The 13,602-nt window shown below is 43.8% G+C and overlaps 1 protein-coding gene across 1 annotated transcript in view; it reads left to right on the top strand.

Moving 5' to 3' along the window:
* The window catches only part of plxna4 (plexin A4), a 215,328-nt gene that overhangs the window by 27,798 nt on the left and 173,928 nt on the right, over positions 1 to 13,602 (top strand). The window contains exon 3 of the mRNA XM_035147688.2: positions 9,011 to 9,193. Within this exon, the coding sequence (XP_035003579.1) occupies positions 9,011 to 9,193 (183 nt within the window). The remainder of the gene's footprint in view (positions 1 to 9,010; positions 9,194 to 13,602) is intronic.

The raw sequence follows: 13,602 nt of genomic DNA, 5'->3' as shown, positions 1-13,602 counted from the left end.
CAATAACATTAGCTCTTAATCCTGACACCTACAACCTTGTTGCTTTACACCATCTTTAAGAGGCTTTCAGTGGGAGTGGGAGAGCTGGAAGGACGGAGAAGTTGAGAGGAAGAAAAGGGAACCGGCAGAGAGTGGCATGATGGGTAAGAGAGCAGCACTAGAGAGGATAGATGGGAAGTGAGAGAGAGTACGAGGGAGACTCCCCGAATGGCCATGCTTGGCTGAGCCACATAATGCGTGCTCAACAGTATAAGTCTGCAAAGGGCCTGCATCCATAGATCATTGTGAAGTGGCATGTGACCTATAAAAAAAAAAAAAGAAATACTCTGCCTTTTCCCTCCATGTTCACTGTGTCAGCAGAAAAAAACACAACAGCAAAACAGCGGGATCGCAATAAATTCTCCCTGCTCTCTTCTCTCGCATTCCTTGAGTCGTTGCACTCTGCCCATGCCGCTCTTTTCTTTTTCTGTCCTTGATGTTCTTATAAAACTCTCCTCTCATACTATTCTTATTCCCCCTCCGTCGCTCTGTCCTTCTCTCCCCTTTATCTCCACTGCTTCCCATAAGCACAGTGTTAAGTACGCCTCCCCTTCCTAGCGTCGTGTAGAATTACAAGGTCGCCTGTAAGTCCCTGACGGGCCACGACCGTCCTCTCATCCTTTCTGCTAATGATCATTAATTACATGTCATTAACTAACATGCCACGGGCTCTTCTTCCGCATTTGTCATGTGCTATCGACTTCTCATTCTGAATTCACTCCAATTAATTAGATTATTCTACTCGGCCGCTGCTGTTTCTTGTAGTCTTCTTCTTGATCTCTTGATCCCCCCCCCCACGACACACATGCTCATCCCTCCCTTGTTTCATCATTCACTTGAAAGGAACTCTTCCAATATGGCGTCCTCCGTCTTGCCGATATGCTCGTTTTTTCCGTAGTATTGGCTCTTTCCTCTCGTCTATATTGTTTCTATGTTCGACCATCGGTCGCACAGTGTTGTCTCCCGCACTGACCGTCCTCCTGCCCTCCTCCTGATTGCCGAGCTTAATCAGTGGCTGCTTGCCGCTGCTGATGAGTCAGTCTAGGCCACATCCTCAGGAAGAGAAAGGCTGCTGGATTCATTAAGAACATCCAGACTGCCCCCCCTCCCCATCCCTCCTCCAGATTCACCCCACTCCATCCACATATCCGCTATCCAGCTTGCTGGCTGGCTCACTAATTAAATCTCCATACATGATACCACTTGCTAAAGGTCAGAATCCATCACAATATCATTATTCTGTGATTAAACATGTCTCCCTCTTCCTTCACCGTACTCCAGTGGCTGGCAGATACCCTGCGCCTGAAACACTGACTGAATTGGCTGCTTTCATTTCTTTCCCCCTGTTGACTTTTGTCTTGTCACCGAGTTGCCAGTGTGATTTATTGGCTACACCAGGCTACACCGGATGTGTTGTGTTGTTTTGTTCCTGAAGTTTGTCTTAGTCATACTTTTTGCTGCAACAAGTCGCCTGATACAACCCACAGGAGTATCTCCTGAGATAGAGCCCCCTTAGTGGCAGGTCTACCAGACATTTAACAGGCTAATGGAATGGTCACAGTTTGAGTTGGTTTAGTCACAAAAACATTTTAGTTGGGTTTACGGGAAATAATATTGTGGGTTTAAGTCAGTGCTTCCTTAAGTTAAATAACTGTTGTTGTCATAGCTACAATAATAAGGTTGGGAAGCTGTCGTCGCTGAAAAAATAACGACGATCAGATTGATGCTCTTTGTGTGAATTTAATCCTTTACTAAATGTTAATTATATCACAGGAGTTTAATTGCAAAAACTACTCAACGGGTTTCCACAGAACTTGGTGAATGGGTGGGACATGGGCTAAGATAGAACCCATTAAAGTTTTCCTGCTGAATCCAGAGAAGGGAATGAATCTGGGAATTTTTCATCACCTCTTCTAACATAGCAAGATTCCACTAAATTCCCAGAGAATAATTCATGGATCTTGATGAAAGAAATCTGGCATACTTAGGAGACTGATATCTATAAGTCTGGTGCAGCTTGATCAAATTTAAGGGGACTATTGGGCCTTGGTTATAGTTTGTGCCATCGTGTTGATAAGGTCTTTAATTGCTGTATTGAAGAAATCAGTTGTGGAAGATCTATTTCTTGCATAAACATTGCAATACACCATTGTACGAATCAGTCTGTTGCGAGTAAAAGATCTTTATTCAAATCCTTATGAAAGTAAAAGAGCATACATTCTCGTTATGCAGATAATGGTCCCTTTGTGTCATATTATTTATAATTATTACAGTTGCACAAATCTGTCCACCGACAGATGATTCTCCTGTCAAGATAATGAAATGCAATGCAACTCCACCACGCAGGCTGCTGCCTGAAATATAAGCTCCGAGTTGAATCAACACCTCTGTGACACGGCATCAACAAAATGAAAATGATAGTTGTTGCATCGCATTGCAATAGCTGAAGCTAATTATGCTTAATAAACTGTCAACTGGGCCGTTTGTAATACAAGCAGGCTTATTTTTTCTCAGTTTAGCTTTTCTTTACTTGAATAAAAACGGTTTAAGGGGGGAAAATTGGATGGCAATGCCGAGTAATCCTTCCAGGATGAAGTAATGAAAGATTTGCTGCCGGTACACGTGTGAAGTGGGTTAGCGAGTCATCTGACACATCTTTCTCTTTCTGATGTTGGTTGTTTTTTTCCTTTTCCTAGTTTGATTTGTGAATTTACTATTTTCCCCTGCCTCTGCATCTTTTTATACTCCCGTCCCGCGTCTGACATTCTCCTGCCTTCTCTCTCCTGGCTCTGCTCCAGTGATGTCTCAGTTTCTTTTCTCCAGAAATCCTCATGGTGTTTTGTTAGTTCCTGATTTGATTGTTTCCTCTAACCGGCATTCATTATCTGCTGTAGCTGCTGAGCTAACATGGCAGGATTGTCAAATAAATCAACTTTGTTTTAATGTACATCCTGACTAGGGGTGGAAATAACAGGATAACAAAATGCGATACATGGTAACAATTTATATACAGTATATTGCATTTTCTAGCTTTGTTTAACATGAATATGCATTAACACAAACTATCATTACCCACTTTTCATTCGGATATTCCAAAGTTGATGGTAAATCTTTCCTCAGTCCTCAATCATTGTGACTGTTTTTTGGAAACACTCCCCAGGGTGCCGCACAAAGTGGGAGTTAAATGCAGGCCTACACGGTGACAGCTCTTGTTTTACATGTCGACACTCTTGCATTCAAACTGAATTCCGATCGCGATACAGTCAGAGTTCCGCAAAAGAATGCTCCGTGTTTTGGATTGCCCTGCGGATGCGTTAACAAAATGTCAAAGAGCAGTGAACCTCAGCCATCGCAAAGAGATTCACGACGACTCCTGCTCTTACCGACACAATGAAGCTGCACAGCTGAGCCCAAGAAGAATTGTCTTTTCAGTTGATCCCGTTCTCACAAGATGTCTCCACACTCCTTTACCTCAGGAAACATTATTTTTGTGACAAGTGCCACTCTTTTAGGTCAACACACTGAATGCACCCATTCATTTTAATGCCCCATTGAAACCTCCATCCTAAAACTGATATGTCTACACACATGCAGTCAGAAGTAATTGTGCACTTGTAAGAATATTTGACCAGCCAGGCTTTGATGCTGAGGCTTCTCTCTTCCTCTGGTATTCAGTTTCTATCGTGCACATTCTCTTTCTGCCCGAAACAACAGGGAGGGAAATAGGAAAATCATCTATGGAGACAGGACACAACAACTAGAAGGCTGTGATGAGATGCCGTTAGAAGGCAATAACAAAAGAGGAAACCACATAAAGAAGAGTGCAGACAGGGTTGGCAGAGTATTTTTAGTGAAGTGGGAGTTTGAATTGTGTTTTGTACATCTCACCGTGTGTGTGTGATGTTGTGTTCACACTCGTTGTTAGTGTGATGGAAGGCACTATGGGTCACTAGTCAGACAGACTATGTCATAGCACCATGGAAACAAAACACACACAAACACACTTGCGCTTTCTTTCAGACACATAAGCAAATGGAGGCGAGAGCTTCATTTAAACTTGCAGACTCAAAGGTTCAGCTTTCCACTGGTGTAAGCAGATCATGTCCCAGACAGAGAGAAGTCATTGTCGGTTAACATAGCTGACCCCAACAAGGTTTTCATACAAATGACTTTAGGAAAACCAGTTGAGTTAACATCATGAGTAATAAAATACATACCGAAATCAAATTATTTGAGTTATTTGAGTCCTTACGAGCCATATTTGCTATGCACGGCATGCAGGAAACATGTCAATATGACGTGACTACAAAGTCAGGACAATGACATCATATGGTGTCATAATACATTAACTTCTGCAACCACTCTACAGCTTATATAGATTAACCAATCATTCCTCGTCATATGGTTAACATTAAATCATGATGACGTCATCATGAAATACATTGAATTTGGGGTATAAACAGCGGGTGTGCAGGGTTAGTATGTATCTTCCTCCTGATACTTTTCATTCGCTATTTGAATCTTTGGAGATAAACACTTAAAAACCTAAACCAGTTTTCATTCAAATGGTCTAATTCATCTATTTCCATGCGCAAATGTATCTTGAGTAAAATATTCAATGAATATGAAATTCAGCACCAAATACATGCAGCATAAAGCCTATGATTCCAGCTTATGTACTTTAGATGCCTTGAAATCGTTGACACGTTTTCCTGCACATCATAATATATAGCCAGTAATCAATACCCTGTTAGCAGATGCTTTCCTTCAGAGTGACTTCTGCAGGAGGCGCACAGTCAATGTTTTATTATAGGGAAATTCAATGTTGACATTATGTCTTTGAATGAACGTCGCAAACCCACTTAGTCCTGACATAATTCTCAAGTGCTGCCAATCATCCTGGCAGGTCCGTCCTTTAGCACAGTGGGACTAGAGAAAAATATTGAATGTCTAAGTGGCTCATTAAAGAACGACCACAAGCATACATTTCCACCCATACAGTTTTTCTTTGTAAGGGAATATTTCGTATATAATCATCAATAACTCCACAGTAAAACTAGCTCAGAGTTGTTAAAATACAAAGAAGTAAAGAAAGTATTTGAAACTGGCACATGCAGTATAATCACCGTAATAAAAGAGAATAGCTGGAAGTGCAGGAAAATGGACTCTTTGGACCCTCCCACGATTGAGCAGCGACATGAAGCGAAATGTCTCAGTGGTTTAATGTGTATCATTAACTTTGTGAACTTCCAGCCAATGGTACGGGGCCTTCACAACAGTGCGAGCCCAGATTAGGCCGTACATCAGAGAGCGTCAGAGAGCGGATCTCTTTCACTCCCCTCTAATCGCATTGAGCAACTCTTCTCTCTTACACGCGCTCCCACTGCCCCCTCTCTTTCTCTCCGCTCTGTATCGGCTGATCCCTCCGCACAGTCCAGAAGAGAGCTCGCTTTGTGCTGGCGCTGGCAGGAGGACAGAAGCACAGAGATGGATATGGCTGAGAGTGACCTGATTCTGCCTCGCCGCCTGGCCTCTGTCCAAACACAGGGACTCTGCCTTCCTGTCCCTCTGTCTTCCGGGAGTAGCCCCTCTGTTGCTGCGCAGTGGGACTGGAACACCAACCAGACCTGAGCAAGAACTGACCTTCTAGTTTGAAGGGTTCAAGATTTGCACTCTTGAATCAGATGTGTACAAGTAATGGTATCAGTGCCAGCAATCATTTGTTGAACTTGTATGTCTGCAATTCCCATACATGGAGAAGGTTGTAGGCAGTGAGTTTTTTCCTTACTTGTCACTTTCAGGGTTTCGGGGGAAATATTACCACCACTGCTTCAGGATCAGTAAAACAAGTTCTAGAGGAAACACTGACTTAACTTTATAAATTAATTGAACTGTAATTAATGATGTATGTTTAATGATAATTATCAATAATATTGAGGAATAGAAAATAAAATGTGAGGATTTCACGCTCAGAAACTTTAGATGAGAATATCTCTGCCTTGCTCCCAGGCTGTTCAATGAGTGTGGGTCACTGACGCCTTTGAGTGAACCTCTCCACATTTAGATATGTTTTTGAGCATATTTCAAATAAACATTAGACATATGTTAAATACTGTAGCTTTTATTTGTGAGTGGTTTGTACCACTTGTAATATTAGAACCTTTTGAGTCCTACAATAATTCATAATATGCGTCTCTGCAGCAATCCAACACGTGCATTACAGGAGGGTGACTCCACCTAAAGACGGAGACAAAGAGGATTTAAAAAGCATCCTCAAGGTCTTACAGGGCATTGGCCATCAGAAGTTAAGAAAGAAATAGTTGAGAGAGAGAAAGCAGTAAAGAATAGTTAAAACAAGGGGCAGAGAACAGGATGAAAGCAGTGACAGCATTGTTTTATTGGTAGACGACGTCGGGGGGGCTACACTGATATCATTTTGGATTCAGACTAGACACGTCTTCGGCATCACAACTACAAATGTCATGTTACGGTGGCGCTGTAATGAAAATGTGTCTTCTCCCTGAAAGGACTGACGGATAGAAAGTATATTTCATTAGATTGCAGAATGCGGGACAGAGATGGTGGCTGTGATTGGCAACCCGCAGGAGGAGAAAAAATAAAATAAAACAGAGCGTGTCAGCGACAAGAGATGAAAACACCCACATGAAAAAGATTCTCGTCCACGTCTACACATCGACAGAAACTCGTATAATGTAATTTTTCTTTTCTTTAACGATGGAAATGGTAAAGCAATCAATCTTGGGGGAAGTGGCTTCACCTTTATTATCTTTTGAGGAAGCGTTTAATCACGTAGACCCCCGAATACTACAAACTGCTCCCTTTGCTTCCGATAAACCCTTTTAGCCTTTAACCCCGGGGACAATGAAGCTCCTTTATAACCGATGGCAACACAGGGAGGCTGTTTATCTTTGTCACCAAACAAGGAATATGAAGGATTGCACAGAAAATCTGCTTTACTGCTTAAACCTGCAGCAACTGGACACTAGTGCAGATCAGTGGCGGCTTCGGGGAATTGTCTTGATTATGAAGCATCGCCTTCGAGTGACCCTGGTCGAGCAGCGAGCCGCCAGACGACTTGTACGACAGAGAGAGTGCTCTTGGCAGTAGCTCATTCTGAAAAGGTCAAACGAGGAAAAAAAAAATATTTTCAATGCACCAATATTCACCTGTGTTTACCGTCTTTGGCACCACAACCTTCCATTGTCATCGCTCCTCTCCCCTGAATCCATATGGTGTTGCTTTTCATCCTCATCTCACCCCTCGGACCATATGACATGATCAAATCCAAGTCATCTCTATCGATCATTCGCACCACTTCATAACCCCCCCCCGTGTTATTGCCTGGAGGGCATTGTGGCCTGGACCAGCCACGTTCCATTTGTCTAATGAAAGCAGACCCCATATTTCCTCTGTGGCTCGGTCTGAGGCTTCTGATGATGATGGCCTTTAGTGAAAGGTTGTGAGGAGACACTTGCGAGATTGATTGATTGAGTCCAGGGGGTGCACTTCCAGGAAGGGAAAATAAGACATTTACTAAAAGACCCTTTGCCACCTCTGACAGCTCCACTAAGCATCTGCATGTAAAAATCTAAAAAGGTTAGGTTTTTGTTGGTTTTTAGCCAAATGAAACATAACATCCCATAAATCCCTGTTCACCTTATCCTTGTCACACTGCAGACATTTCATTGTAAGGCCCAGGAAATGTACCAGAAGATTTACATTTACTTTATTTTACTTTACGGGACGGATCCTTTGTAATACTCTCATTTATGTTATCTTTTTTTTGTCTTGTTTTATTCTGTGGTGTAATATATAAGCACTTTTTCAAATTTGGGGAGCTGTCATGTCGTCCGTCTTTACGTGCAATCTGTGTATCTGATATGATAAATTACAATTCATCTCAACAATGCAACTTTCAAATCCATCTGTAACTAAATGCATCCATCACGTCATTACAGTAACATGTGGACACCATATCTCACATCTAGTATTTCATCTAACTACTGCCAACGGATTTTTTATTTTTTCACACATCACATTGCTCAGCTATTAATCAAGAAGCGGCTGCTTCGGTCCAAAACTCAGTGTTTCAAATCCACCCATACACACAGAGTAATGACCAATCCCCAGCACTATTATTCTCTTATCAGAACCCATAAGTCATTCTGCCCACAGTGACTGCTATGAATGCCCCCCCCCCCCGGCAGCATAAAGCACATGCACGCAAAACACAAAATGCAGAAAGTCACGAAACATGAAAAAACACTGGTCTGTAAATAATCACAGAATCAGAGTGGCATGTCCTCGGAGCAGGCAGAACAGACGAACCTCCATCAAGACTTCTGCTCCTCCTGAATCTGTTCTTTTATACTTAATTTATTTAGATGCATAGTCTTGATTTGCCTCAGAGCCATGTGACCACGTACCACCTTTTTTTTTTTGTATTCTTCCTCCACTCGGTTCACTTTGAATCATTTCACTGTGCATATCTTGCGGCACTGCTGTTTCTGCAGTTGCTGTTGCGTTGGGTGGACGGTGGGGAATTATGCCTGACAGAGCAGCCTCTGGCGTTATTACAGAGCTGCAGCCTGACTGCAGTCTTCTCACTTCTTACTCTCCCACTTGTTTCCGCATTGTCTCCCAGACGCACACACTCGTTCGCTCACTAATCTTTGTTCACCTCTATCCCTATCAGCTCCTTGTGGAAACACCCTCAAACTCAGACAGGATGATTTTTATTCATCTTGAGCTCCTGGGTCATTTGTTCTGGAATAGCGTGATCTGTACTGCAGGACACCCCCAACCTTGCTCCCTCAGCTCATCACACTTTTCTACTCATTATTGTCCAAGCAGTGACTTTCACTTTAAATTTGGAGAACATTTGTAAGCCTAGTATCCATTCTAAAAAAACTGTGTTTAACTAATCCCTCTTCTTCTTTTGCACCTGCAGCTCTTGACCATAGATGATGACTTTTGCGGCCTCGACATGAACGCGCCTCTGGGCGTGTCCGAGATGGTGCGTGGCAAGCCCCTCTTGTCCGATGCCAACGACAAAATGTCCTCCGTCATCGCCTACGTCTACAAGAACCACTCGCTCGTCTTCGTGGGCACAAAAAGTGGCCGTGTCAAGAAGGTAAGGCGGAGGAAGAGCTGTACCGGAGATTTGGTTTCTCTCTGTTGAATGTGCACCAAAGGCTGGGAATTGGGGACTGCTTCGGAGGAGGGATCGTAGTAGTGAGGGCAGATTGACTTTCAGGCAAATCAGCTGAGTTAGCTGTATTTGCAAGTGGAAGAGGTGTGTGTGCATGAAAAAGAGGGAGAGTGAAAGGAGGAAGAGTGTGTGTGTATACGAGGAAGGGGGATCCGGAGAGCCCCTAAGGGGGTTTTATTCCGAGAGCCAAGCCTATCTGGTATCTCTCAACATCCTCCTCATCCACTGCACCATATATCACACATACACCTCAGTATGCAGCAGCATCAGGAGGAACTGCTGTACTTTTCCTTCACTTTGGACTCGTATAAAATCCAGAGCCCTGGGGGCAGATTGCAGCACACATCAGCATGTTGCAGAACTTGCCAGACAGCACAGATCAGCATGTTGCGGAATCGATTCGACAAAGTTTCTTATCTGTTTCTTGAGGCAAATTGAAGGATCAGAATAGGAAGTAATACATCGTTTAAGCGATTTATGTAACTGCATTACACATCGTATCAGTACAACAGGCCGCGAGTCACAGTTATTTGACATTTTTGTTTACTGACTCTGTGTAGAAAACTAGATTATTTTCACATTATTTGACATTATAGGAAACCAAACTGGTCTGTGCTGGAAATGTGCGTAAGTTGTGAGCATCTCTGACCATAACTGTGTCCTCGTTGAAAAACCCTAACCCTGATACAAAGCTCCCGGCGAAACGAGATTTGTCTTCTCAAAGTTAAACACCACTGGATTAGTTAGTTTTGTTGTGTTGTTGCTTCCACCTCAGACTCCTCTCATGCCCCGGTGCTGCAGCCCTTTTTCTGCGCTAACGGGATGATGCGCTGCTACAACAAGGTGTGATTGAAGTGTGGTAGCTCCTGTGCTTCTACCTTCCCTTTCTGACACAGAGGCACACATACATCATACGGCCATGACTGAGACCAATTTGTGGGGGAGCCGGAGCATCACAGGCTCGGGGAAACTAGCATTGCATGGAGAGGAGGACTGGGAGAAGGATGGAGGGACTGAGGGAAGCAGAGGAGACAGATCTCAGGCTTAATGGAAGAAAGACATGGAAAGTAATACAAAGATGTTACTGGGTCCAGAACAAGAAACAAATGTCGGCAGGTATTTCTCCACCAGTGCACCCTGCTGTTTCTGCTTTATACATGTTTGCAGCAGCTGCCCAGTGCTACAGAATTATTGCAGCTGGTGCAATGTCGTCAATGAAGTCACAATTACACAACTCCGCAGAGTGCTTTTAACAAACACCAGATACTGGGAATAAAATCATGTGGCGACAATCCGCCAAGGCCAGAGGGAGAGAGGGGGGGGGAAGAGGAAGAAAAAAAGACGAGAGAAAGATAGATTTAACTAGCTGACGTTAAGTTAGATAAATGTTTATTACCTGTAGATTTTCCCTCCGACAGCTGGCGTGTGTTTTAATATTGTTGGTTATTGCTGATTACGCCGCTGCCTGTGTTTGCTGTTGTTTTGAACAGTGTGTCTGAGGCAGCAGTTTTTTCTATTTTTTAAGATAATAACCGACACAGATGTTTCAAGCAGGGGAAATACTGTAATCATATTTAACGGCTATTGCTCGTCTGTGATGATGCGAGCGTGTTAGCAAGGGGGACATTTAGTGGCTTCGACTGCTTTAAGTATAACAACAGGTTTTTCTGACTATTGTTTTTGCTTCAGGATGTTAAAAACAAATTCTGTTCCTGGTTATCTTTTGTGCTTCTCTCCTTCCTTCTTTCCCCCGGCCTCTCTCCAGACATCCCTCTCAAAAAAACACATTTTGGCACTCGAGAGAATCGAGTCTGCAGGAATTTGGCGTAGTTCTCGTTCAAACTGGACGTGGCTGAAGATCAGATTTTGGACATGTGGTAGATTCAGGCAAAGAAAAGCTCACGGACAAAAAGGTGATCAATATCCTGTGTCAACACGGGCGTGCACAACTTGCACAAAGGCCCATTACTGCCCCATCCTCCCCTCCCATGTACATACTTCCCCTCCCCTGTCGTTAGCCATATACCATTAGATGACATCACTGGCAATAAAAGACAACAACAAGACAATAAAAGGCCCGAGTTTCAGTCCACCTCCTTCATCAGTGACTTTATAACCCCTCAGCTAATGGATGTTGATTTATACACACTCCTCCATCTCACTTCTTCCAGCCATCAACCCTCCTCCTTCTCCTCCTCCTCCTCCTCTCGCTCAGATCTTCTCTCCCAGTCTCCTTCACCTCCCGTGTTATTTATGATCCTGTGACTAACACACTGTCCTGAGTAAATATCAGCATTACAGTAAAAGAAAGCGGATGGACTTTTATGCTACGATGTTTGGGTGAGCTCAATGTTCGTGTTTACAGGCTCAGGTTTATGACATCATGAAGCGGAGTCGGACGGGAAGCGGAGTGAATTAAATTACTTTTGCTTGTGAAATAGCTTTATGGAATGGGAGTAAGAGTAAAATTTCACTGGTGGATCAGAATACAGACATGGTTGTATATAAGGGCCGTCATTAACATTATTTATTCTCAAACCCTTAAACTTAACTTCAAGTAACACAAGTGTATATCCAACCCCAGCCCTTACCTTAAATTCAACCTAAACAGTCTCAGATGTATATTTCAGATGGCAAAAGAGAACCACATGGGCGATTAGGCCCCTTATTGTCATGTAATGTCGGCCCATGAGGAAAAGATATGAGACAGGTTCTCCCCGGAGTCTAGACAGAGCTGGTGCTGGTGAAGCCATTCCTCTGTAAAAAATCTGGAGATGATTGTGGTTGCGGGGGTTGTATTGTCATGTTGTTCTGGAAATAGAGCAGAAAAATCATTGCGAGGCCGTGGGAAAGCAGAACTGAGTCTGGGAACTAAGGCTGGATCAGAAAGAAACAACAAAAATTCACTTTATATATATAAATAAAAAACCCAAAAGCAAGCGAGGACAAGCCAGAATGTCTTCACTTTGCTGTCAGGATCTGCCAGTTTTGAGTTTGTCCTCTCAACGTTATATTGAAACAAACCCTATCCTCAAATGTCTCTGGCGCTGAATGGCTGTGCCGTGTAAAGACCATATTGACACAGTCTATAAGCTGAGTTGTATAACACCCTCCTGTCAGCATAAAACAGGCAGCGCTGTCAAATCAGTCGAATTCTGCACATGCCCACGGCTGCAGCCACGTTCATCCTTTACTGTCTCACACAGGGCTGAAACCCCCCCCACTGGGTTTGTATGATCTGCTCACGTCCAAGTCTTTTCAATAACTCTTTCCATTTCCACCTCTTTTAAATTGAAAGAATGTCTCCCCCTCTGTACTCTTCACCACTTCCCACCTCCTTCTCCTCTTATTTCTCCGCTTCCCCTCCCACTCTCCACCTCTATTTGCCCTCTCCTCATAATTCCCCCGTCTTTCCATTCCCTTCATGTGTCTCCCTCCCGCGCTCGGCCCGTCTGTGGCTGAGCGGAGTTGCCGTGAGAGCTCTTTGATGGCCACCTCCTGCCATTGCAAGTGAATGGACCATATGGCTCCTGTCTGTTGGTCAGTTTGTGTGTGTTGGTCTGTGACTTAAGGAGGAGATGGAGATGTGATGGAGATAAAAGACTTTGACTGGGAAAGGTTTAAACCCATTTACTGCGGGTCATTGCACAACAGTAGGTCAAGAGGAAAGCCGTAACCCCCTGCAGGCTTTGGTTAGTTCATGGTCATCTGGTCATGCTGCACATTAGCATGTGAGGTTCATGCTTGTGCGGGCACACGATTGCATGTATTGAGATAAGCACACATGCATGCATCAGTGGACAATTTGCACTCACACACCAGCTGACGTACACACTGCTGGACAAAGGCGGCCCAGGTACCACCATGGGGCCCGCGGATGGAGAGGTGGACTAGGGGACAAGAGGGTGGTGTGAAGGGATGGAAGTGCAGAGGGAAGAGATGAGATTGAGAGCCTCCTGCTGAGGTGCTAATGCATCTCCCCTCTGTCAATCCCGATGGGGGAGCATTGGTGCTCAACACAATGAGCAGCTAACTGCGAAGACAGTGAGGCTGAAGAAACGGAGGATAAATGTGTTTTTCAGTATTTCAGATATTACCAGTTTGTACGCAGCGCTGTCAAAGCAAATGCCTCCAGGAGTGATGGCGCAGAGGGGGTAAAAAGACGAGGAGAGAAGAAGCATCTTTCCCACAGAGCGTTTGTCAGTATTTGGCCAAAGGCAAAGAGCAGTGTTAGGCTGTGACAATTCATTCACCTTTATAACCACTGTCACTGCTTTTTATCTGTCCCGCTCAAAAAGAAAAACAAAGGAGACGGAGGGGGGAAAATAATT

This window comes from Hippoglossus stenolepis, chromosome 22, assembly GCF_022539355.2.
Source record: "Hippoglossus stenolepis isolate QCI-W04-F060 chromosome 22, HSTE1.2, whole genome shotgun sequence".
Classification (NCBI taxonomy): Eukaryota; Metazoa; Chordata; class Actinopteri; order Pleuronectiformes; family Pleuronectidae; genus Hippoglossus; species Hippoglossus stenolepis.
Note: the sequence above shows the minus strand (reverse complement) of the source record. Positions and strands in the feature narration are given on the sequence as shown.